This window comes from Colletotrichum destructivum, chromosome 1, assembly GCF_034447905.1.
Source record: "Colletotrichum destructivum chromosome 1, complete sequence".
Taxonomy (NCBI): Eukaryota; Fungi; Ascomycota; class Sordariomycetes; order Glomerellales; family Glomerellaceae; genus Colletotrichum; species Colletotrichum destructivum.
Window position 1 is genome coordinate 4,890,121 of NC_085896.1, and position 20,353 is coordinate 4,910,473.

At 57.0% G+C, this 20,353-nt stretch overlaps 7 protein-coding genes across 7 annotated transcripts; 1 reads left to right on the forward strand and 6 right to left on the reverse strand.

Moving 5' to 3' along the window:
* Window positions 1–124: 124 nt before the first annotated feature.
* Window positions 125–1,648, reverse strand: CDEST_01473 (uncharacterized protein; the record flags this gene model as incomplete). The annotated part of the gene is made up of 4 exons (XM_062917632.1): window positions 125–155; window positions 230–1,120; window positions 1,191–1,420; window positions 1,475–1,648. 4 exons carry the CDS (start codon window positions 1,646–1,648, stop codon window positions 125–127), a joined length of 1,326 nt encoding a protein of 441 aa, XP_062773683.1.
* Window positions 1,649–2,178: 530 nt separating this feature from the next.
* On the reverse strand, window positions 2,179–5,492 carry CDEST_01474 (Putative Zinc phosphodiesterase ELAC protein). The gene has a single exon (XM_062917633.1). It carries the CDS (start codon window positions 5,472–5,474, stop codon window positions 2,241–2,243), a length of 3,234 nt encoding a protein of 1,077 aa, XP_062773684.1. The 5' UTR covers window positions 5,475–5,492; the 3' UTR covers window positions 2,179–2,240.
* Window positions 5,493–5,814: 322 nt separating this feature from the next.
* CDEST_01475 (uncharacterized protein) lies at window positions 5,815–6,547 on the reverse strand (the record flags this gene model as incomplete). Its single annotated transcript, XM_062917634.1, has 1 exon — window positions 5,815–6,547. The coding sequence occupies one exon, from the start codon at window positions 6,545–6,547 to the stop codon at window positions 6,254–6,256; it is 294 nt and encodes a 97-aa protein (XP_062773685.1). The 3' UTR covers window positions 5,815–6,253.
* Window positions 6,548–8,009: 1,462 nt separating this feature from the next.
* CDEST_01476 (Putative flavin reductase like domain, FMN-binding split barrel) lies at window positions 8,010–12,983 on the forward strand. The gene is made up of 2 exons (XM_062917635.1): window positions 8,010–9,146; window positions 9,238–12,983. Exons 1-2 carry the CDS (start codon window positions 8,208–8,210, stop codon window positions 9,373–9,375), a joined length of 1,077 nt encoding a protein of 358 aa, XP_062773686.1. The 5' UTR covers window positions 8,010–8,207; the 3' UTR covers window positions 9,376–12,983.
* CDEST_01477 (Putative cyclic-AMP phosphodiesterase, class-II, ribonuclease Z/Hydroxyacylglutathione hydrolase) lies at window positions 9,831–11,911 on the reverse strand. Its single transcript, XM_062917636.1, has 2 exons — window positions 11,843–11,911; window positions 9,831–11,322 (listed from the first exon to the last, which is right to left on the reverse strand). The coding sequence occupies exons 1-2, from the start codon at window positions 11,903–11,905 to the stop codon at window positions 9,832–9,834; spliced, it is 1,554 nt and encodes a 517-aa protein (XP_062773687.1). The 5' UTR covers window positions 11,906–11,911; the 3' UTR covers window position 9,831.
* A 1,150-nt stretch (window positions 12,984–14,133) lies between the features above and the next one.
* CDEST_01478 (uncharacterized protein) lies at window positions 14,134–14,725 on the reverse strand (the record flags this gene model as incomplete). Its single annotated transcript, XM_062917637.1, has 3 exons — window positions 14,134–14,200; window positions 14,285–14,649; window positions 14,717–14,725. The coding sequence occupies 3 exons, from the start codon at window positions 14,723–14,725 to the stop codon at window positions 14,134–14,136; spliced, it is 441 nt and encodes a 146-aa protein (XP_062773688.1).
* Window positions 14,726–15,743: 1,018 nt separating this feature from the next.
* On the reverse strand, window positions 15,744–19,476 carry CDEST_01479 (uncharacterized protein; the record flags this gene model as incomplete). The annotated part of the gene is made up of 2 exons (XM_062917638.1): window positions 18,963–19,476; window positions 15,744–18,764 (listed from the first exon to the last, which is right to left on the reverse strand). Exon 2 carries the CDS (start codon window positions 17,961–17,963, stop codon window positions 15,744–15,746), a length of 2,220 nt encoding a protein of 739 aa, XP_062773689.1. The 5' UTR covers window positions 17,964–18,764; window positions 18,963–19,476.
* Between the last annotated feature and the right edge of the window lie 877 nt (window positions 19,477–20,353).

The following is a 20,353-nucleotide window of genomic DNA, read 5'->3' on the forward strand; positions in this document are numbered from 1 at the left end:
AAAAGACAAGCATCGCAGAAGATCTCTATAGACATCTATCTCGTCATTGCATGCACAAGTCCCCACATGTCGCCGGTCTCCGCGGCGGTTCGACAGGCGATCGTCTTTGATACAAGTCGTCAGGCTATTCGGAGACAACGGTGATGATCCACGACCTAGGACAATTCGAAATACTCGACGTCTACTAGGCTGTTTAATAGACGGGTCCAGTAAGCTCATCTTCTGAAACCAGAGGGACCCGAATTCCAGCGTGACGCAGCGCCCGCATCCCCCGTTGCGCGGATGGAAGGTAATGTTGAAGTAAAGTATCTTGGAGACGAGCCTGTTGCCGCCCTGGATCAGCGTGGCGCGGATGGGCCCTGCAGACGTCTGTCTCGTCATCTCCTGCACAAGGCACCACATATCGCCGGTCTCCGCGGCGGATCGAGGGACAGGTGTTTTAGAGTACGAGTCGTCGGGCTTTTCGAAGACGAAGGTGCTCATCCACGGCCCAAGACGTTCGGAGCCAAATAACGTTTTTACAACTTTCCCCGGACCCGGAAGCCCGCCCGTGAGTGCAGAGGCCTGTGTCGGGCCCCGGGAACGGTTCCTCAGCCGGTTTGCCGACGACAGATGAGCCTGAACAAGGACTTCATCCAGGATGCCAGCGACAAATGTGGCGACGTGGTCGGGGATGATCAAACCAACGCTGCTTCCGATGGCTTCCAGCAGCGAGTCCTTCATGTGGACCAGGGACACCGTCAAGTCCTCCTCGACGGGCGCCATCATCGCGACGGTGCCGTTCTCGCGCTCGAGCAGCCGGATCAGCTCCCGTCGAGCCACGCGAAACTCCGTTTCCAGAAGGGCTTCTTGGGTTGTTGTCGGGCCGGCTGGCAAGGGCCCGGTCGAGTTAGTGATGGTTACGTGATATCTCGTTTTCCCACGGGACCTCTTCTTCTTTCGGTGTATGATGCCGGGATGTGCGGGGGATGGCCGTCGACGCCCCTCAACGCTCGTCGGCCCCGGCACAAGAAGCAGCGTCTGTATCTCTTCTCGCCAGCTCTGGGTCGTCTGCGCCAGCTGCGCCATCACCTGGGTCCTCGTCTGCGTGATCTCACGGTGTATGACAATGCCGTTGTATCTGGAGGGGGAAAAAGAAGCAGACAAGTTAGCGGGGATCACCGTGGGTAACTTCGGGCTTTCCGGCTTACCCTCCAGCGACTGCAAGGGCGGCAGTCAAGGATGCCGTCAGGCTATGCAGCTGGCCGCAAGCCTGCGCGACGGCCGGCTCGTTCATGGTCCACCTGAGGCTTCTCGTCACTCGGGCAACCAAGCCGTCCCCGGCCGAGACCCGAGCGCTCGTCACCAGCCGGCCCAGGACGTCAAACTCCTGGTTGAAGCGGCCCAGGATCGACATGATCTCGGCGAGACAGTGACCTTCCTACACGGGGATTCCCGAGGCCCGCAGGTCGTCGAGGAGCGAGCGGGCGCGTACGGCGATGTCGGCGGAGCCCTGGATCTCAGCCAGCAGCCGGGTCCTGGACTCGGATGCGCCCTTGCACCGGCTGTATAGGTCGTAGAGCTCCGTACTTCTCTTGAGGACCACGTCGGCGAGACCGACGATCCCGGCACCGTTGGCGACCAAGGATAGGGTGTCGATGGCGTTCATGATTGTCGTGAGGGCGCAAGGAGGGGGGGGGTTTCGACAAAAACGGGACCGGGCTCGATCGAAGCCAGCCGGCCACGAGGGGGGTTTGAGGATAGGCATGGACATGTGACTTATGTTTTTGTTATTTTTTTTTTTCTTTATTGATTTTTTGTTCGGTACAGGCTGCCTTTCCGATAGAGTCAGCTTGTCCAATAAAGCTGTGTAAGTTGACTGCCTCCACCACTCTGGTCATCTGCAGCCAAGGCGGCGCAGAACGAGGCGTCCACACGTTGTATGGGGGTTGCAGGGCGGGCAGTCAGCATAGGTGACCACGAAGCTCGCCTCGACTCAATCCTAGCTTGGCGGTAATAGCAAGCCCCTGGTCTTATACTACCTTTGGTCTATGGGAGAAGACAACTCAACCTGTATACGTAGGTTCTGTCAGCAGGTACCTAAAATTCGGTGGTGATATTCAGCTGGATCATTAGTTCTCAAAGTCACGACGATGTTGGGAGACCTAATGCTTGGTTCCGGGAACAATACGTGATTCCAAGGGGTGGTTAGACTTTTTTTTCTATCATCTATATACCCAAGAGACGAGTCCTTCCAACTCTTATTCCGCCTCGTCCGCCTTGGGAGCCTCCTCGGCGTCCAACATTTGCCGGATGGCGGGCAGAAACGCCTGAGCCTGACGGAACTCGCCCAGCTTGACCCTCATCTGGTCAAAGGCCATCAGAACCGTCTGGTCGGCGCCCGTCTCCGTCGTCCGCTTCTCGACCAGTGGGATCTTGGCGTAGCGCTGGGAGAAGTGCGTCAGCAGCACGCGGCGCGCGCCCATGCGGTAGCCGACATCGAGGGCCTCGGACATGGTTGAGTGCTTCTTTGCCAACGCGTCACCCTGCTTGTCGTCGTCAAAGGTGCTCTCGTGGATGAGAAGTGTGGCGCCCTTGCCGGCCTCAACGAGGTCATCGCTGGGCCGGCAGTCGCCCGAGTAGGCGATCTTGAGACCCGAGGGCCACGCGAAGACGACGGCGTACGAGTGATGGCAGTGACGGACAGGAACCAGCTGGACCGAGGCGAGGCGGGTGCACGAGTCTTCCGGCAGGCGGCCGTCGCCGTAGGGGAAGATGTTCTGCTTCCGGATGAACTCCAAACGGCTCAAGTCCATGCACTCCATCTGGTTGTATTCCAACAGGAAGTTTTGAATGCTGAGAGGGCCTACAATCCCAAGCTTGGGTGGCGGGTCCAGGGCGGCCGTCGCTTCGGCCCAGGCCGTAACGAAGCTTGCGAGTCCGAGTTGGTGGTCGGCGTGGATGTGGCTGATGGCAACGCACCGGGTTTCTCGGAGGATCTTGGCGACCTCCTCGGCCGGGAACGCGCGGCGGAGTTGGCCAAGCGTGTTTTCACCGCAGTCGAGAAGGTAGTTGCCGTACTGCGGCACGCGGATCAAGGTCGCCGAGACGTTGCGGTACTTGGACGGCAAAGCAGATCCGGTGCCGAGCGGGATGATCTCGGTGTCGCGGTTGGGAATGTCTTGCTCCGTCCGCTCCACCTCCTCCAAAAATGCAGGCTTCTTAATCTTGGCCGCGGCGTGGGCAGCCATCCGCAGGGCCCCGCCGTCGATGTTCGAAGCCTCCTCGAACGTAGGGAACGGCACGATGTCATCATTCACTGCTTTGATTTCCGCACCCAGGACAGCCCTCATGCCGACACGCGCAGCCTCGACGTTGGGACCAATGTGCGAGAGATCCCGAACGGTGTTGTCCGCCTGGAGAGGCGGAAAGCGCTCGGGGTCGATGCGCCGCAGCTTGGCGTGGAGGAGTCCATAGGATTCCATCGCTACCATGTTCGGGCTGACGTCCGGGGCCATGATGGTGTGCCGGACGTGGGGCCGCTCCTTGATAAAGTTCTGGATGCGCGCGTCATCAATCACCGAGCGGCCGAGGATCCAGAAGAAGGCGGGCACGTTGTCCATGAGCGTCGCGTTCTTCCACTCCGGTCTGCCGAGGAACGATTCGATATAGGACGTGCTCGCGATGTCGATAATGGCAAAGCCAACGGGCTTCGTCGGCGCCCCCAGCACCATGTCGGGCGTCACATCGTTGCCCGTCTTTCCCTTAACCGTCTGACCGTTGGTGAGGTGCTTGAAGTCGACTGGAGCGACCCCCAGCGCCTTGGCAGCGGCCGGGTCGAACTTGCCCCTGCGGCCTCTGTTCTTGACAACGTAGCAGACGGCCGAGGTTGACCGTTCGGGGTCGGGAAGATCACGGACCTTGGTCGCTGGCCAGGGGTACCGTACGAGAACGTCAACGTCAGGCACCTCGCCCTCATCACCCGGCATGGGACCCTTGTACTTCTGTATCTGGCCGTTCTCCCTGATGAAGATGGTGGCGGGAAGGTTGACCTTGGAAAGCTTCGTCTCGTAGAGCTGGTCCATGGCCCAGTCCGAGCTGAACATTTCCTGCACAACGGCCTCAACGGCCTCTCGGTTGGTGATCTTCTGTTGTTCGATTATTGCCGAATCCGCGGCGGCGTCGGTGGCTGGTGTTGTCTGCGACGTGGCGACGGCGGCGTCGTCTTCCGCAGTCATGACCTCGTGGCTTCTCTTACGTGACTTGCCGTAGGCCGAAGGAGGCGACGGCTGGTCGGCGGAGATGGGGATCTTCCAGGCTTGGATCGCGTCGTCCTCCCAATCTGGCGTGGAGCCTCCAGGGTTTGCCAATCTCGGGTCTTGATACAGCTCCATGGCGCGGATCGGGATACCCTTTCTGAAGACGAAACCCCGGGCTGTCGCGATGGAATAGTTCAGGTTTTGGGCACCGTGAATCTCGAGGCGCTCAAAGGCCTCCTGTTTCCTCGCCTTCTTCTTCTTTTCGTCGGGCTGAGCTTGCATCTCTCTCCGACTGCCCTCCACAACGTCGGCAATAGTGAGGAGCATACCAATCATGCCACCCGTGTTTGCCCACTTGGTCTGGCCAGATATGAAAATGGTCTCCATCTTGGCGAGGGAGAACTTGCGTTGAGTCAGGGCTCGTTGCGTTCCTTCACTGAGGTTGCCAAACAGATACCGTCGATGGTCGAAGTGGAGCAACAGGCTGGCGCCTGTGTCGGCCGTGGGCGTCGACGCGATGTGGATGTAGCTCGCCATGGTGTTGACCCGGTAATTGTCCCTGAAATCTGTCGGTCCCGATTCCTGTTCCTTTTTCAATGGCCCCTTGAGGAGGGTATAGCGTCGGACGAGTTTAACTTTGTGACCCGGGGGCTTGATATTGTTCAAACCGGCTGGTAAGCAAAAGACGGTTTGGCCGGGAAATGACTTAGGATCGCCACGAAGACTTGCGTGTCTTTCTTTCCACAGGTCGCCTTCAGCGATGTCGGACAGCGATCTCTTCTTGTACGATCTCGGCGATTCGGGCGACAATTTTGTGTCGGGGTGGGCGGGGGAAGTGTCTTGCGAGTGGGTTTCCGGCTTGGGTCTGTCTTCTTCCTTCGCTCGTTTGTTCCTCGAGGATGTTGAGGGGGCGGGGCGAGGGGACGAGTTGTGTTTCGAGGCTGCGGAAGCCGTTGAAGAGGCTAGGCTAAATAGAGGCTTGTTCTTCTCGAGCGGCGAAGAGCTTCGGCGAGAAAATGAATTCTTCGGCTTCTTTTTCTTCTCCTTATCGAGCGCTAAGGAGGGTTTCTCGGGTTTGCGATCGAAATATCGGCGGGAAATCTTGGGAGATAGCGGAGGCGTGGCAGCTCTTGCAGCGCGAGTTGAAACTTGAGAGAAACGAGTCAATATGCAAGCCCCATGCCTTTGGATGCCTGCGCGGTACATGAAGGAAGAGAGAAAGAGTGTGGAGAGCATGAAGCTCACAAGCAAAGCCTAAAGGAAGAGAGGAAAAAAAAAAAAAAAAAGAGACGCTGGTGGATATCAACACATTGGAGCGTACCTACTTTGGGTGTGCACTGAGCATGCAGTTGGAGTAGGTGCCTCTGAATGGCTGACTTTACTGGCTGCGATACCTACTGGACCCTTGTCTACGGCTGCTAGGGCCTTATCGGCGACCTTATCAGAAACATAGGTGAGAGCTGAGTCATCACCGGCAGTCTGACAAAGTCAAGTCACATCTGTGATTATGTAACACATGTCTCATTTCGCCTCACCTCACAAGAGGCATCTCAACAATCAACGTCGCACTACCACCAACAGTAACACAATCAGACAGGCAATTGCATCTCAATAGCAATCTTCCCCTTCGTTTTAATCGTGCTCTAGAAATTGCCATAAAACCGTTACGCCCAACACCATCCAAAGACCGCACACAGAAACAATCCGGGCCTTTGCCGAGTCACAACCAAAAATGAAATGGTCTCTTGTCGCCCCAGGCAGGCGCCGACCAGCCCCGTTGAACGAACGTCACCAAACTTTTCCCTTGCTTGAATTCATTCTTTCACAAAGTGAGACCACGGCCTTCATTGTCGCATCGACGAGGACTTTTCCCCCCGGTTACGGCCGAGCATGATGGCGACCATCTCGCCGGCAGACTTGGACCTGAGGGCGGCCGCCTCCTCGGCTTTGTCCATCCAGCGGGGCCGCGTGTGAAGTGTCGCCATCGTGACGACCTGGGCCGCCGTTGCGGGCAGTCATAAAGCCTGCGTCTGCCACCACAAAGGCCCCGTCGACGGGGCCGTGCTGCCGCGCGGGGTGCTCTTTCCTGGGGCGGCGGACGTGAACGAAGACGCGGATGCGGGCACGGTGCTGCTGCTGCTGCTGGCCGGGCCTAGGGGCTGCTGCATGTACCCCAGCTCTGCGTCGGTTGCCGTGGTTGTGGAGCCGCCGCGTGGTGGGAAACGGCTGCGGACCGTAGCGGCGCCGGGCAGCGTTGCGACACCGCCGAGGAGGAGGAGGGCCGATGACGAGGAGCGAATGGCGCTCATGATGATGTTCCGAATGTGTGTTGCTGAGTAGGTTGGGGGTGCCCAGGTTTCTGCGAGGAGTGCTTTCAAGTGGAAGGGCTCTTTTGTTGATTGAAGCAGTAAATGGCTGACGGATTGTCCCTATTGCCTTATATACGTGCTGTACAGATACTACCCACGCTCGGATTGTTGAGGTCGCACAGGCTCAGCATCCCTCGAGAAGCCAGAAAAGTGGCCACCCGGTTGATGACATTCCAAACGTCCAACCCGCATGAGAAACACAGCCAATGTCCGCCGCGCCACGCGTTGACGGGAATGGCGGGGGGATTTTTGGTGTGAGAATATGAGAATGCCGTCTGTCTCTGTCTCTCTCCCCCCACGGAGTATTTCCATGCTGATCACAACTATACCAGAAATCACGGCCGAGGAAAGAATCCTGATGTCTTTCCCCATTCTCAACGCGAATCCCGTGAATGCTGAAGAAAGTTGACTTTTTTTGGGGGGGGGGGAGGCGGTTGTTTACACACCATTCCCAAGGTGCCAGCTTCCCCCCGCGCTTTGGTTGAGACATTCATCTCATTGATTCGGAGCCGCAGCCATGCCCAACAACACACAGCGTAGCTTTGGTAAAAATAAACGCCGATCAACCGCTGATGCCGTGCGTGTTCTGCAACTTGATTTGGAAACCCGGTCGGGTTGTTGTATGATCCCCGGCTTGGAGCCCAGTCAGGGAATCCAAGAAACAAAACCGAGAGGAATCTCCAGGTTTCTCCAGGTCTCTCGTCTCTCTCGACATGGCACCATGTCTCTGAACATGGCATTCCCCAAGGAGTCGTTATCTAATCGACTTGCGCACACCCATCTCCACATGCATGCCACTTTAGTTTCTGCTCTGGGGTGGGTGGTCCCTGTCCAAGCAACTCCAGACCGAGTCTCCAGCAAGCTCCTCCCCCTCACGCCCGCCCTTCCGAGTTCCGATTTCCATCCCCCGAGGTCTTGCCCGGGACGAGGAACCCCCAGCCCACGGAACGAGTGAGCACCGGCCCAATTTGCCAAGGGGAGCCGCAGTATAAAGTATTAATTACTTACTAATAGGATCCCGCGACTGCGGACCCATCATCCGAACTGGCGCGTCCACCGGAGACATCAGGACTTTGGAAACCACGGCATGCATGCACAGGAAGGGGGGGGGGATTATTCCTTTGGCGAGTCTGAACGGGTTTCTAGCTTCGTGTGTGAGATACCAGCTGTGTACCCTGATTGACCAGTAAAAAAGACCCGGCGTGGCCCGCCAAGTCAATTGCATCATGGACCAGGTCTCTTCTATCTCTCCAGTGCTAATTACCCCTCCATGTGGGGGGGGGGGGGGGGGGGAGGCCTTGATACCCCTCCAAAGCCTCCAAAAAAGTTCGACCCGGGACCCCCGCCCATATCCACCCGTGTTTTTCGGCATCGACTCCACCCATCCGAGGCACCGGCGCGCGGTATGAGTGCGTCACGGCAGAATCCCCTCAATGGGCATCCGTAAGCAACCAAACTCGAGGGAAAGCCAGAAAGCCATAGCTCCCTGTCCAACGTCCACAGCAAAGTGGGTTTTCCGTCCGCATCCCGCATCCCACGTCGTCCCCGCCGCGATATAAAGTATCGCTCTCCCCCCATTATCATCCTCCTCCGTGTCGTCATGTCCATCCCCAGCCGTAACGCCCTCCTCCGTCTCCCTCCCACGATACCACGTCGCGTCCTCTCCCACAGCCAAACGCTCCCACGCTCTCGTCCACCTCATCCGTTTGCACGCCACCCAGCAAGAACCCTCACGACGACCCCGCTCGCCCCCGCCGTCAAGATGGCATCATCATCATCGGCACAGCCCACAAAACCAACATCAACAACCGCCAAAATCGAGGGCGGCGCCCAGGCCCAGCGTAACCCGCATCCGGACTTCAAGTCCATCGAGGCCGCCCGCCCAGACTTCGACGCCTCCCTCGGCGTCCGCTTCACAAAGACCGTCGACCCGGACTGGAAATACGGCTCCGGCGCAAACGCCCTCGGCCGCTCCGACGCCGCCCACGTCGCCATCGACCCCCACGAGGAGGGCCGCCCCGCCGGTTTCAACTATAAGCTCCTCATCAGCGGCGTCGTCCCCCGCCCCATCGCCTTCCTCTCTACTCGCTCCGCTGACGGCACCACCACGAACCTCGCGCCTTTCAGCTACTTTAACATGGTCAACCACGACCCGCCCCTCTTCGTCGTCGGCTTCTCCGCGTCCGTCGACAGGCCCAAAGACTCGCTGCGCAACCTGCTGGAGTCGCGCGAGTGCGTCATCAACATCATCGGCGAGGGCTTCCTCGAGGCCGCCAACTCCACGAGCGTCAACGCCCCTTACGGCCGCAGCGAGTGGGACGTCAGTGGCCTTACCCCCGTCTACGACTGCAAGCACGTCCGCGCCGCTCGTGTCAAGGAGGCCGTCTTCAGCGTCGAGGGCACTCTCGACTTCTACAAGGAGTACGACTCCAAGGCGACCCCCGGCAAGAAAAGCGGCGTTGTCGCCTTCATCGAGGGCGTCAACTTTTGGGTACGCGAGGACGCCATCAACGACCAGAGAAACATTATCGACCCAGCCGTAAGCTTCCTCCTTCCTTTCCCCTTCCCTTCAAAAACCCCTTGATTCGCACTCGTGGTACAGCGAATCCGCGTACTGACTGGTCCTGCAGGTCCTTCGCCCCGTCAGCAGATTAGGCGGCATCACCTACGGACGCACCAACGAGGTCCTGGAGCTTCCGAGGGCCGACTGGGAAAAGGACATTGGCGGCGACGAGGGCTGGGAGAACGTCACAAAAGGTGGGCAGTAGGCATCTAGACAACTAGCGTGACCATAGATGGGAACGGGAGAAATAGAGATACAGAGAGAGAGAGAGGGAGACGGTAAGCCTTGCAGTCGGACTCATCAGGCCTGCATATCATTAGAACACGAGCGCAACGACGGCCGTGGCAATTGTATTTGGAGATCAACACGCGGCAACCCTTTCATAGCCAGGGCGTCCGACAGGATATATAGAAAGCGGGAGATGTGCGCCAAAAAGCGAAAGAAGGAAGGGGGAAAAACAAGACAAAAACACAACGGTATATCATCAAACTATGCCTCTCCTTGGACAAAACACGCCCTTCCAAACTCCACGATATTACAAACCGCCGACCGCCTTTCATGCTCGACTTGTGCGTTTAGAGTCGCCTACATATATATCACAATATATATATCACAATATATCAAAGTCGTGTGCTCGTTGCAAGTTGTCGGAATCTTGCCTTTACAGATAGAGGCTTTGCCCTGGCGCGGAAATGATGAATTCGCAGCCCAGCTGGGCTTCCTCCTCGTACGCCTCGAGCTCCTGCAAAATAACTTTTCCTTGGTCACGCCCATCCAGCCGATCCTTGACGTGGATGATGACCACCTTGACGCCCTTCAGTGGCGGATTTCTAGAGTGACCGTCCTCATTGTCGCTCCACCCCTCGGCCTCTCGCAGGGACAGCTCCTTGGTTGGCGTCGTGAGATTCGGGCTCTCTACCGAAGTCGCGGCCGGCGGTAATGGTGGTACGTGGCCAATGTCCGCCGAGAGCTGCCGCTTGGCTACCGACTTGGGGCTGACAGGGGATTCGTCGCCTCCCGCAAGACGTGAGAAGACGCCCCCCGTGCGTCTCCGCGGGATCGTGTCAGGGTCAGCTACACGTTTGCGCTTCCGGGAGAGATGGGCGACGTGTCGTGCGGATTCCACCTCTTGGGCTAGGGTTCGCATCTCTTCCATCACAAAGCATGGCTTTAGGTGGCCGAAGAGACGGTCGATCGAGTGTGAGTCGTCGTATGAGCATTCAATGAAGATGGCGGCAAGCTGCCCTGCCGCAATCTTGGGCGCAGCCTCCTGCCATATCCCCAGGTTGCGGGGGGAGAGCGACAAGGAATCGGGCTCGACGTCGCCAAAGACCAATATCTCGAGGTTCGTGGCCAGATCGAGGATGAAGTAGGCCGACGACTCGTAGACGCATATGCTTGCTTGCGGCTCAGGTGCGACGGATGCCGCCCGGGGGACCGGCATTGTGCTCGGCGCGACACCGTGAGGCAGTATGCGCGGTGACGCGACCGAGGCGGCATCAACAGAAGGGTAACGCAGAGGCGTCGCAGTGGACGAGGCAGAGCCACGGTGAGGGTGTTTCTCCATGCAGTGGCCGTGAGACACCGACCACGCCTTGACGGCGAGACGGTCGGCGATCTCTAGATAGCCCTTGGATTCGCCCTCGCCAGTGGCGGGTGACCCGCCCTCGACGAGGCGAGTATACGTCACGATGCCCGCACCATTGTTCTCATCTGAGAGATTGGGCCAGATGACGTTGTTGAAAATGTGAGTTTTGAAAGCATTGATGGTGTTGGGAAGAGCAGCAAGCCTCTTGGGTCGCGTGAGGCCTGCCGTGTTGACGACGAAGCCCGAGATGTGGTCCAGGTGAGGATGCGTTATTAGATAGGTGTCGATGAGAGAGCGGGTGATGTGAGCAGCGATAGACGATGGGTAGATCGACGTCGTGTCTGACCTGAGCTCGAGGCCAGCGAATGGCCCCGATGTGAGCGTGTGGGGGAGCGGTACATCACCACCAAGGCCCGACGGCACGGAGGTCTCGAGGATACGCGTAATGGCGGAAAGGTGAACGCCGGCGTCTACTGCAATGATGGAGCCTTTTGTCCACCCCGAGGCGACCGAGCGGACGAGAAGGGCGGTGGTGTTGTATTCCTGGGGACCGCCGCCGGCACCCTGGGAGAACGAGTGGGTTAGCGGAGATGCACACAGGATAATGGGACACACTCTGATGCGACTTCGCGGTAAACAGTCGATCCGGCCATCTGTAATGCGATTGATCCATCCCACAAAAGTGACGGCGCGTCTTCGTGTTCAGAAGGGGGAGGGGGGCTAGGATCTGAGGGAGAAGTTGCTGGGCTTTCAACTGCCTGTTCGGTCGCAAAACTGCACTCGCAGGCAGAGATTCTAAGGGTGCACAATCGGCTGCAGCATGACCTAGCTGCCTAATCGGTGCGATTGGCAGCCCCGATATAGACATCTGCATGAACCACAGGATGATGTGCCGCCTGGCCGGGTCCGGATAGTATCATGGAAGTAGTTGCCTCATCCGCGTGTGTATGTAATAAGGTGAGGCTACTCGCCATCGGTGACGGCAGAGCTTGGAATCGAGCAGTCAAGGGAGAAGCGGTAAAAGCGATAGGAAACAACAGGGCAGAACGGGAAAGTGCTTCGAGTATGATGAGGGTAGACGTACCAGGACGATGACCTGCAAGGCTGGACGATGGGCATCGTCCGACTCCCCATTCGTGTCTTCCATGAAGGGCTAGAGGTTCCGCTTCCCGGGGATGCAGGGCAGCAGCGTTGCTCGATGAGCGCCGATGGGTTCGGAATAATGTTCCGGATGCCTACAACACAGCCAACGCCCCCTTTACAAAGCCGTGGCCAGAACCACTACACGGCAGACACGGGAATCCAAGAGGGGTTGACGAGGCGCGAGGCAGACGAAGGCGGAACGGCGCAAATAGGGTTAACATGCGATTCTCGTTGCGCACGTCGCGCGAAAGAAGACAATGCCGGATGCACGCCGCTGAGATCGATATTTGCAGGAACCTGGAGATCTGGTATGTGAACTGTGACCGAGACTGCCGGTAGGGTGTGTTGCCGGCGGGTGGGCGGTTGGCGCACGATGGCAATAAGGGAACTGGCCTGAGCGAGTTATCCAAAAGACGATGGCGGCGCAAGTTCAAGAGATGATTTGAGTGAGAATATCGAATGAGTAAAAGGTACGTATGTGTGTGAGTGCGCGTGTGCGCGGGGGTAGAGAGTATGTGTGTGTATGTGTGTGTTTTTGCGCAAGTGACAATGGATGAGAGCAATGAGAGTAAAGTGAGTGAGTGAGTGAGAGAAATAGAGAGGTAGGGGGAGAGAGCGTATGAGAGAGATACAGTTTGGGGTCTTGATGGATCGTAAAAACAGGGTTGGGGCTACCAATGTTTGCGCGAGCTCAATTGCAGAGTTCTCTCTCCGTTTTCTATTGCTTTTTTCTTGTTCTTCTGAATAGCCTTGGTTCAGATGCTCCAACAAGGTCTTTTCGGGCTCAAGTAGGCGAAGAGCGATGGATGGACTGGGGATGGTGAGATGTGATGTAGTGTACGGCTTCCCCGAAGGCTCGACGGGATAGGTGGGTACGACGAGGACTCCAACCGGCGTGTGTAGGGTATTGATTGGCGAAGTGGAGGCCGTGTCTAGATGCGGAACGATTGATGAAGGGATGTGTGTAACCTGTAACTGCTTGCTGGGTTGTGTTTAAGTCCGATGGAGCGCGTTTTTGAATGGCCTTGCTTGGGGTCCGGGGGTGGTGGTGGAGGGGGAAGAGGAAGAGGAAGAGGGCCTCGTGCAGTGCAGTGCAGAATGCAGGCGGCCAAAAAAAAGACCAGGCTCGATCGGAACAGTGACGACGGACGGACAGTCAGGAGAAAGAGAGTTGCTGCGGCTAATACGGCCGCGGCTGCGAATGCGATGTTTGGGGTGCAGCCCAGGTGCGCTAACAATGAGAGACGTACTCAGTGATGTGTGTGGCTTGTGGAGCAAAGTGGGAGACTCGGAGGAACAATGGGTACTATGGCCAACAGGCAAAATGGGCGGAGAGCAAAGGTACCCGCAAGGCCTGTTATCCCTGCTGTTTAGGTAGGGAGTACGGAAACTGGCAACTGGTTAGGTGGTGTACGGTAAACTCTTAAGCTGACCTCTGAAGGAAGGTCTGTTCCGTAGGCAGGTGCTCACGGATGCTGCTGCTGCCCTCTACCTACCTAGGTACCTAGGTAGGTAAGTCCGACTGAAGCTGAAGCTGCTGCTGCTGCTGCTGCCGCACGTGCAATGCTCCGGGAACCTGGGGGTCGGTGCTCACCCTCTGGCCCGTGCTCCGATCTGCCCATGTGTGTGCGTCAAGGTTCTTTTTTGCTCCTTCCACCAGTGCTGACCAGGCGCGATAGGGGTCAGTAAGTGTAACACACCAGTGGCCAAACCGATCCTCTTTCCTCATTCAGGTCCACCGATCAGTTGCCTGCCTGTCTTTCTGAATGGAGTGGGAGGGAACGCCCGATTAAGGTTCCTTCCGGATGCTGTTGCTCTGTTCCAGCCTTCGCGGGCATCCAAGGATGTTTGGTGTCTGCCAATTGTATTGTGCTCTCTGCCTTCTTCCCCCTCGAGGACAATGTGTTTTGGTGGTTCAGGTGAAGGACGACCTCTTCTCCAAGAAGACCCAACTGCAATTGGCAAGTCCAACCTTAACGGACGGGCTCGAATCGTGCCTTGTACCTCGTACCTCGGGCCACTTCACCAACGGCAACTCGTCCTTAGTCAGAGTCAGCCAAAGAGGCAGAGACGGCCACAGTCTACAGTCTGTGTGCGGCAATCGGTTGTTGAACGTCCCGATCCCCGGGTACCCAACGTACCTCTCTATGTGTTGTAAGCTTTAGCCCAGTGTTCCAGCTTCGTGCCGTCTGATGTCGAATCGCAGGCTCTTCACGGGGCCTACGGGTTTCGTTACCGACTAATGACGATGGGATGAAGTGAATAGCCGGCTGTTGCGGAATCCCAGCTCGCCGCAATACTAAGCGTGCCTTATTAGTTTTACCAGGTTGAGTCTCGTATCTCCTACGCCGGGATGATCAATGCCGCTGATTCTAGTACGTACGACAAACTGCCAAACGAAAGCTTGGCAATGACAGGTCGGTCGGGCGAGAGTTTCTTTATGTCGATTTCCGAGTCAAGAACGTCTCGTGAGTCGCCTGCTCCTGTGTCGGCAAGAAAACTGCGGCTGACCTTTGATAATGATAAATAAAGACGACACCGAGAAATGCGTTTTAAATATACCGCCCTTGATTTCGTCGCCTCTCCCAACCGGAACCCAGAGCCTGCAGTACTTTGAATAGCCGACACGGTACAGGGCAAGGCACCACTCGTTTCATTTTCGTCCCTCCACGTTCCAGCGCCGGCGCCGGCGCCCGCGTTGGTGTTGGCGTTGGCGCTGGCGTCGCCGCCGTTGCGCGCCCGTCTCGTCTTACTCCATGCCGAAGCAGCTCAGCTCTGCCACGCAAGGAGCAATCAAGAGATCCATCAATTCTACAACAGCCATCGCACCGATATGATGTGGCTCTTCCTTCGGGTTTTACAGAAGCGGTGCTACTGCGTTCCGTCCTGCCTTCGCGGCTTCATTCTTGCATCGTGGCTCCTCCATCGACCCCTGCCCGCCTCGGCCTCGCCGCGCATACGCACTCCAACGATTCACAGTGTTCCCACTTGCACACCTGCAATTCATTTACATACTCCGACTTGTCGACCCGCTCTAGCGCCCTTCCTCCATCTGTCTATCTACTATCCGCACACTACCACGCCATCGCCCAAATGCCTCAGTCCAGGTCTCCATCGCCATGCTCACCCCCGACCGTGTCACCGCTCCAGCTACCTAGGTAGGTATTTTCTGGCTGAACCTCCGTCCCCAGGCAATCTGGCTTCTGCGGACGGATACTTGCGCATGTTGAGCCTCTTGTCTTCAACGCCAAGGCCCATAGCTCCCAAGCCAAAATCTCATCTGCATCCTTCCTTCCCCGCCCGTCCTTCTGCGGCCTCAAGCCACACAGCACCCAGAGGAGGCGAGGCGGCCATTGGCGCAGCCGTGGGTTCTCGGCCCCAGATTCACTCCCGACCGTTTGGGACCGGCGTCTGACGGCCGCGCCGGCCCCAGCTCCTCGACCCCCCATGGCTTGAGCTTGGACGGCGAGTCAGTTCTCTCGCAGTTATCATCGCAGAAAATGCACCCATGTCTGGTTTCTTGGCTGGAGCTCTGTTGCCATTTGCTAAGGAAACTTGGTATTTGTGGTCTTGTTTTCACGTCTTTCTAGACTGCTTGCTCTCCTCTTACCCCGTTCTTGGCAAACAGGCGATTCTTTCCTCGTCGCCCAGCTAATATCTAAACAAGTCTATGTTGAACGTGGAGTCTACTTGATTCACACAGTGCCGAGCAAGGACTCTCGTCTTGGGTCGAGCTTGTGTGTCGTGGCTCGAGGGGCGAGCGGAAGCAAGTTACCAGCTTTTCTCACCCAAGCGCACAAACGCACCGAAGAATGGGGGGCCTACTGCCTCATATCTCATCATCAAGTACGTCGCAGACGTTTGCTGTGCCGGCATGACTGAGGCCGAAAGCCGCCGTCTTCGGCGTGCAACTCCCAGTCCTCAAACTTCCTTTTCGTGTTGCTCGCGGTGCGCAGCCTGCTGCTCGCTTGAGTCTCAAGCACGCCCCCATCCTCGGTGTTAACCTCGTCGTAGTTGGCAACCTCTCCCTTCTTTGTAAACTTCCTCTCATTGACCCTTTCGACATACCACTCGAGATCACCCTTGTGCTTGTCAATAGAGATGCCGTTTCTCTTTCTTCGCATGTTGCTTCGCACAGGCGTCTCGAGGGCCAGATGCTTCGCTGTCAAGACGTGCCACAGCTTGGCTTCCCTCTGGACCAATCGGTTCTCGGTTGGGAGGCCCAGCATCTTGTTCGCCTGGCACGTCTTCTGCCATTCTTCGTAGGCCGCCTTCTGCGAAGTGCGCCATTTCTCAAATTCCATCATCAGCTCGTCGTGGTCACGCGTCATTGCCATGGGGTTGCGCTCCTCCTTCTCAAAGTAGCGCGTGTCAGGCTTCAGGTTGAACGCGTGGGAGATCTCGAAGAGATCGAAGCAGCGGTCCAGGCACCATAGATGCATGTAACCCGCGTTGTGGTACGGGTCGTGTTGCTTTCCCGACGTGGCGGGCCGCTCGTCGAAGCAGATTCGCCAGAACCCTTTGAGGATAGTACCCTTGTAGGCCGGGCATCCCGACCAACGACACGCGCGCAGCCTGTCATCCGCAACGCGGGTCTTGCATCCGTGGGGGACGTTCTGAATCCAGAGCGTCAGCGGGAGACCCTGGTCCTTGCGTCCCTTCATGTAGGAGAAAATCTGCTCTCTGGAGAATCGCAGGCTAGGCAACAACTCGCCCTCCTTGTTGTACTGGAACATGAGGCTGTTTGGGTCGTGGCCTCCCCATGCGGCCGGCGTCTCGGCGAGAGCGTCGTACCAGTCTGAGGCGTCCACGTCCTTGGCCTTGGTCGGCCTCGGGATGCGCTTCAGGACCTTGCCATCCACGACCGGCGTTACAATGTCCCTTGTAGGGGTGGGAGCTGGAGTCAAGTACGATGCCGAGACGGCAGCGACATCGAGAAGGCCCTGGCTGTCGAGGATGCTGGATGGCGTGACATTCGCCAGGGGTTCGCTGCGTCCACGGAGGAAGCTGGCAGACATGGGCGACTTGGGCTTCGGGTGCACGAGCTTGGTCGCGCTACTGACGGTGGCGAAGGGGACGCTGCGGGGGACATCCAGCTGCGGAGCGGTCAGAGATACGACTAGAGGGAGGGAACAAAACAAATCTACCGAGGTCTCGTCGAATGTGAAAGGGATCTCGCCGGCCGAGACTGATGCTAAATCGGGAAACAAGGGCTCGAAAGACTCGGTTGAATGGGCAAGCGGCGGAGTAGGTGGTGCGTGCAACAGGTTACGGCGGGCTTGGGGCGATGTCTGAAAGAACCCGGCCGGAGAAGGAGAGTACTTTTGTTCGATCTCGGGGAAGGGGATGTTGAGGACGTCAAAGGAATCAAAAGAGTCAAAGTTACCAAGTGTGTCACAGTTGGGAGGTTGAGGAGCAAAGAGATCCAGCTCCGCCGCGCCGGCCTCTGGCTTACACTCGAACACGAGATCGGTCTCGCCCGCAGGCCACGACGCGGTGGGGAGGGCGAAGGAGCCGCAGTCTTGGACGGGCGTTGGGGCCGCGGTTGGCAGCTGAAAGGCGTCGACGATTGGGCCAGACAGTTCGGCGAAGAGAGCTTCGAAGCCGTCGTTGTCCTCTCCGGGCTGCGTTGGTTCAATGCTCGGCAGCACGAGGGTCTGCTGCTGCTGGTGCTGCTGCTGCGGCGGCGGCGGCGGCGTAGTCTTGTCTGACGTCTTGCCGGGCAGTGTGAGCATCAACCGGGCGGGGCTTACTGTTGAGGCCGGAGGAGTCGTCGGCCAAGGGGCGTTGCCGAAGAGAGACTCGAGATCGGAGAGCCGGTTGGTCGGCAGACCATCAAATATGGTGCTTGATTCCGACATCTGTCGCGGTCGTTGCTGTAGCTGTTCTGTCGTCGCTGCTGCTGCTGCCTCGGAAGCCAGCCCCTCGGCGCAGGCGTCAAGGTGAAAGTACGAATCGAGGCCCAAAAAGGAGTCCGGGTCAACGAAGGCGTCGAAGGAGGTGTCGGGGAACTCGTCGAAGCGGCAAAAGTCCGCAACGGGGGTCAACGTTGCGATCTCCATCCTGCCCAGTGGCGTGGGGGTAACCCGCGTCTCGTCCTGTTGCTCTCGGGTTCTGCTTTTCAAGCGTCGTATCCAAATGAAGCCAAAGAGGAAGAAAAGAAGAGGGAAAGGGAAAAAGGAAAAGAAGAAAGAAGAAAGAAGAAAGAAAAAAGGCGGAAGTGCCTGTTGAGAATAACCAAGGTATATACCTGGATGTGTTTTTGTCGAAGTGAATTGCCGAAATATTTCAAACCACAGAAGCAGCGCGGGGCGACGGCTGAGTTAAATCATACCATCATACTTCCAGGTCTTCCTCCCTTGGGTGGCAGAGCAGCGGATCGCGCTCGTCGCCGTCGATGAAGAAGCCGTGTAAAGTGTTACACAGTGCCGTACAACGGAGAAGGGGAAGGCGGCTGGGTTGGGGGACAATCAATAATCGATCAAGTTGTATGCCGGCCGAGACAAAAGGATTCTGGGGGGATTTTTTCTGTCTTTTTTTTGTTTTTGATTTTTGGATTGCTATTCTAGGTACATTTCTTCGACGGAGATGCGTTGAAGCATGGCCCTGACCATGTATATGTATGGTCAAAGAGAGAGGCACAGAAGAAGCACACGGGTTCGAGGTGGCTGAAGAGAGGAAAGCAAATTCTTCCCCATCTCCAAGACCATCTCGAGACAATGGCCTTCTTGGCTGAAGTCGGAGACACGAACTGCACGTCCTGGGGTAGGTCTTCTTGTGAAGCCAAAACTGAGCCTCTGAGGCGAAGCCATTGTCATTGACCTGACGAGGGCCAATTTCGATGAGATAGACTCATGTCCTGTCTTCAATGTTCGTCAGCGAGCCGCATGTGAAGATGAAGATGCTGATCAAAAAAAGAGAGTAATGTTTCTCATCAGGAGTAAGGTGCACGTTTCTCGACAAAATTTGTTCCGAACAGGTCTGTGTTAAATTGCTTCTCTCATCATTTGAGGACTGGTGTGATATGGGTGACGTTGAACCAAGGGAGACGCTCGACTTACCATTCTGAAGAGGCATCTCTGCGTGTCGTCACTTGTCTGTAGGGAAGTCAATTGGGTCCATCTGTCTCGAGGTGGGTTGTCGCATTAAGGTCCGAGAAGACTCGACGACACTCGACGTCAACGCCTGAGGGTCTCTTTGACGCGTACGTCGCGGCGCGCAGGGCTCGCCCGTCAGAATCTGTCGGTACTCTAGGCCCAGCAGAAAGAGATGCATGTGTCTCGTCTTTCCGATAAAAATAACATGCAGCAGCTGGCCTGGCCGCCTCGACCCTTTCGGGGAGGTTCGAATCAAATGACGACTTGTGCCTTGGGCAAAGATCTCGCTCGAATAAAGAGAGCCTCAGTGATCAAACGCATCCGTCATTGTTCGACGAACCCTCGTCATCTTTGCATCTCGGCGCCATCTGGACGATGAATACTCGAGAAAAAGGAATGTTGTAGGAACAGGATGTGTTTGGGATGTAGAAGCGAGGGAAGAGATTTCCTTTCAAAGGACGTCGTGAGGTGGTGGCCCACTGACCGCAGGATGGGGTTCAAGGAGACAAAAAGGGTCGGCCACGAATGGGCTAAGGAGGGGTGGAAAAAAGGGCCCCGCAGCCCTGTCCTACGTGCTCTGTGCTCTGTGCTCGGCGCATCCCCAAAAGCCGTTCGAAGGGTAGGGGGGCACTGTGGTCGAGTTGATCCTTGCGTCCTCCTCAGGGAACTATGCCTAATAGAGAAAACCGTTGGCCCCATTGGGATGGTTAAGCGAACCAATGATGTAATTACGAACTGAGCAGCGAATGGGCGGTTAGTAGATGAGGGGGGAGGGGGGGACGTTTTTATTTATTTTTATCTCCGTTTTGTTCGTCCACCTTCTGTCGTGCTCCCTCGGTTCCAAGACATGTTTTTTGGGGCAGACGGGACTGTGGTGTTGGAGAATTCCACGGGCCTGGAGACATCTCGGACGCCCCAATGTGGTCCCTAGATGCAGCCTTAGTGTGTCAAGGGCGAGTCCTCTCCCCATCCACTTGTTGGCTTTTGTGTACTATGATGTGTGTACCACGCTCAATGTGTATATGTGTGTGTGTGTGTGTGTGTGTGTGTGTGTCCCGATGGATTCGCAGGGACCGAGGACGGGGGTTGTAGGCCATGGCAGTTGGAACCTGTGTTGTTTCCCCGTTTGGGCGGGCATCCCCTGGGTTCAACCTGTCAATGACGATATTGCCGACTGCCATCCTACCGCCGGCGCATTTCCCAAGAAGGTATGATAGATAAGTCATATGTTTGGCGATGTGACCACCGCCCTGGACCTTGTCATCGTCTGGCCACCACCACCTCTTTGGGCACTCCCATTTGCCTTGCGGGTACCTGAAAGTTTGTCTGGGTCACTTGGGCGAGAGAGAGCGAGA